The sequence below is a fragment of the Pavona decussata genome, unplaced genomic scaffold (assembly GCF_977016875.1).
Source record: "Pavona decussata unplaced genomic scaffold, jaPavDecu1.1 SCAFFOLD_14, whole genome shotgun sequence".
In the NCBI taxonomy this organism is placed as follows: domain Eukaryota; kingdom Metazoa; phylum Cnidaria; class Anthozoa; order Scleractinia; family Agariciidae; genus Pavona; species Pavona decussata.
In genome coordinates, this window is record NW_028145437.1 from 1,062,683 (window position 1) to 1,066,952 (window position 4,270).

Genomic DNA, 4,270 nt, shown 5'->3' on the forward strand with positions numbered 1-4,270 from the left:
AAAGTAATTTTCTTGTTATGATAAACCATTCACTACATGCAAAACATTGCATGAATGACAGAAGCAAATCATTAGCATGTTCATAAATATTTGCTTCTTTTATCAATGCGTTTTCCATTTTAATATTTATTCAAATCACCAACTAACTCAATATGGAAGTAAGAAAAAAAAGTTCATTTTACCAAGGATATCCCGTATTTTTTTTCCTCTTTCAAGAATACACTATTTAATATTTCGCATCATGGTTGTTTGTCACTTACTAATGCAGCTCAAACAAACAAAAAATTTGTAAGGCCTCTGCAGCAGCTGCAGAAAAAAAAAAGCGGGTTCTTATAGAAGCATCTCCTCCCCTCTTTTCCCCGATCCCTTTCTCTTCCCGCTTCCCTACCCCTTTCAACCACTAACACACATCTTACACAATTTCCTTTGTAACGTCTAAATACCCTTTGCAACTCTTACTTAAATTTCCTACTTACTAAGATTTACATATCTTTTTTCAATGTAAGGTTCCATCCCCCTCCCAGAGGGCAAAGGATATTCGGAGTGTAGCGATCGCCCTTGAACTATTGTGAAATTATAAGTTAAGAATGACACTGTGTTCACTGGACACCGTATTAACATTACTGCACAGCTGTACTGGACAGTTGCAGTAAAGTTACAGGAATTTTCTTTCCAGAGGGAACCCGCCTAAGTTGAAAAAAAAAAAAAAAGAGGAAATTGGGGGGTGTAAAGCAAAAAATGTACTGTGTGGGGGTGTGGAACTACTTAGTTAAAGTGCCCCTAACCCCTAATTCGCTTTTCATCGAGGTAAAACTCTTTTTGGTTCTGATAATTTTGGCGAAAAAATTTCAGCGATTGGGCTTTTTGTCGATTTTCTGTAAATTTTTAAAGTCCATAAAATTGTCGCCACTTTGGTTCAGAGCCAGAAATTGGGGAGAATGGGTCTAGTCTGGCCTGTGACGTCGGCTGGGGAACCATGTAATGTTTGACACTCAAAGAGAATTATTTTTCATTTGTTTGTTTGTTTTCAGGCATATCCTTGCAGTAGTGCATTTTAATTTCAATCTTCAGAGACATGTGAAAAAGAGAGAGGTAAATGGTGCGGAGAGAGTAAAGCTCTCATATCCCAAGTTCAAGAATGGTGAGGCCACAGGGCTTAATGCAAGGATAACCCAGAACTTTGGCAAATGCTTTCTCCAATTCTGGTTTGCCAGTGTTGATAAGCAAGTTTTGAGCTTGTCGTTTCCATGTATGTTGTACAAGCCTGCGTGCAAACCACGCGTTCAGGGCGGGAATTTAAACCTTCCAGGTGACTTTTGTACGATCTTAATTAGATGCAAAATAGACAACAATCAGTTTTTAAAAAGTAAAGAAGTATATGTTGAACAAAACGTTGTGTTTTCCATTCATTGTGAAAATGGGCCCATACATTTGGTAGCAGAGCATAGCAGAGCATACATGGATGAGTTGCTTTCGCAGTTCCGTATTTCTTTAACGGAATCCATTAAAGAGTCTACTGAGCGAATCATGCGGTCTCATGACAAGCCTTCCGATGAAGATACAAGAATTGAAACAAGTTCGGACCGATTTGTTCCCGATTCAAAATCTCTTTTAGAGAAGCAAAAATTGCAATTTGTGGAAAAAAAGGGCTAAAGGAAAGTGCAGCGAATTGGAAAAATTCGTTCATGCAGAGAGTGCTCCCTCGAGAGTGGAAAGTCAATTAAAGAGGTTGAGTCAATATGAAACTGACTGTTTACGTTCTGCAGAGGAAATTTTGGCGAACGTCAAAGAAGATTCCTTGATAGAAGAAACTTTGAAAGAATGGGACGAATTTCACTCAGGAATATTAAGGATCTCCGGAAGAGCCGAGGAGTTTATCAACAAAAAGACTGAAAAGGGAGTGAAACAATCTTCAAGTAAATACCCTGAGAATATCACAGGCGTTAAGCTGCCATTATTACAATTGCCCAAGTTTTCTGGAAACGTATTAGAATGGTCTGCGTTGTACGATGCATTTGTCGCATCTGTTGACTTGCATAGCAGGCTTAGCAACGTGCAGAAGTTTACCCATCTGAGATCATGTTTGTATCGCAGAGCTTACAAGTGCATTGAAGGCTACTCAGTCACTAATGATAACTACCCAAAGGCATTGCAAGATTTACGAGAGCGTTTTGGACGCAAACGTTTATTAGTGAACGAGTTTGTCAAGTCCATTTTGAATCTGGATGTGCCCGAAAAGGCTGACGGGAGGTCTTTAAGACATGCCTCAAGCCTGATGATAACCCCAGCCCCAGCTTAAAGAGAAATGGGAGTTTGAGCTTACGAAATATGACACTGATGAAGACAAAGAAGTCAACAAAAAGAAATTTTTTCAATTTCTTGGGGGTCACGTGTTTAGCAAAGAGTCTCATGAGGATACTAAGAGCAGTTCACCTAAGCTTAAGCCGAGAAAACGATTTGGTAGAGAAAAAAGATCCAAGTTCCCAGATGATGAAGAGCACATTTCTGCGCAAGCCCTAGTTGGCTCCTCTGACTTCACGAAAGTGAAGTGTTGATTTTGTGGAAAGAATCATGAGACCGTCAAGTGTGCAGCAGCATAGAATACGACACCAGAAGAAAGATGGAAAATGCTGATGAAACACAATGGTGCCCCAACATGCTTTAATTGTTTACAGGCAGAAAGCATCTCTCACAATTCTAGAACCTGCAAGGCACCACGATGTCCTGTTGACAAATGTGGGAGACACCACCAGCTCCTACACACCTCAGACAAGCTAAACGCCAGTGAAGAGGATGTCCAAATCCTATCGCGTTTTGTTTCCGCAAATAAGCACAATTTGCTGCTAACCACCTGTGCAAGATTGATCTATGTAGAGAAGGAATGTCCTGTTCGTCTCCCACCGGATAGTGGATCACGCAAGACATTTCTTAGAAAAACCATTGCTGAAGATTTAAAGATGAAGTCACGAGGATCTCCCACAACTATAAACAAAAAGGTACTCGGGGGACAAGAACAACAAAAAAGAATGAATCGTGTGAGGTTCGCATTAGCACCTCTTGATTCAAGTGTTGATAAAGCAGTTTCCATTGATGCCTGGACGTGAAGCAGCGTTTGTGCCCCCTTAACAGCTGTAGATGTTGATGTCAAGAAGTGTGCACATCTTATAAACCTGAAGCTCGCAGACACCTTTCCAAGGGAAGCCGCTCCTGTTGATTTGTTAGTTGGGGCCGACCAATACTACAAGTTAGTCCAAGGAAACATTAGAAGAGGCCGCCCAGGAACACCAATTGCAATGAAGTCAAGACTGGGCTGGCTCCTGTCTGGTCCCATCCCTGGTTCTAGGTCAGTTGAGAGTACGACAGCCATGTTGACAGTGACTAGAGTGGAAAATTCGAACAACCAAATAAAGCGATTCTAGGAACTAGACGCTATTGGTGTGATAGACCAGAAAACTGATGTCATGTCAGTTGAAGAGAAAGACGCAGTCGATCAGTTTAATAGTTTCGGTAACTTTGACGGCGATAGATGTAAAGTTGGACTTCGATGGAAGAAAGACCATCCACCTCTAGTTGATAACTACCGACAAGCCATTCAGAGGCTTGTCTCCATTGAAAGAAACCTATCAAAGCATTCGGAGAAGAGAAAGTATTGTGAGGCTGTTAACCAATACATTGAAGATGGTCACGCCCGAGCGATAGACAAAGAAGACGAAAAAGCAGACAAGATTAGATATCTACCCCACCATGCAGTTTTCCGAGAAGAGAGGACCAACACCAAATGCCGTGTTGTATTTGACAGCAGTACCAAGTTGGCTGATGGAGTTTCTCTCAATTCATGCCTTCTGAAAGGACCGAAGTTGCAGCCAGACTTCTGACATGTTATGATCAGATTCAGATGCCATTGGATCTGTCTCCTGGCAGACATCAAGAAGATGTTTCTCCAAATCAAATTGAAGCGAGAAGATCAGAACAGTCACAGATTCCTGTGGAGAAATTTTCAAGCTGACCAAACGCCAGATGTTTATTGCATGACCAGAGTAACATTTGGTGACACCCCCTCACCCTTTCTATCCATAGCCACAGTGCAGAAGCACGTGCACGAACACGAGAAAGATTATCCAGTTGCTGCTAAAGAAGTGAAAGAGAACATGTGTGTGGACGATATACTCACCGGTGCTCCAGACATATCCTGAAACGAGATTTATCACCCCTAGTCAACGTGATTTTAACAAAGCACTAAGAAGTGCTAGGGTGGTCATAGAACAGGCTT

General features: G+C 41.4%; 1 protein-coding gene across 1 annotated transcript; it reads left to right on the forward strand.

Moving 5' to 3' along the window:
* Positions 1 to 3,461: 3,461 nt before the first annotated feature.
* LOC146487625 (uncharacterized) lies at positions 3,462 to 3,875 on the forward strand. The gene has a single exon (XM_085129308.1). The coding sequence runs from the start codon at positions 3,462 to 3,464 to the stop codon at positions 3,873 to 3,875; it is 414 nt and encodes a 137-aa protein (XP_084985434.1).
* The last annotated feature ends 395 nt before the right edge of the window (positions 3,876 to 4,270 follow it).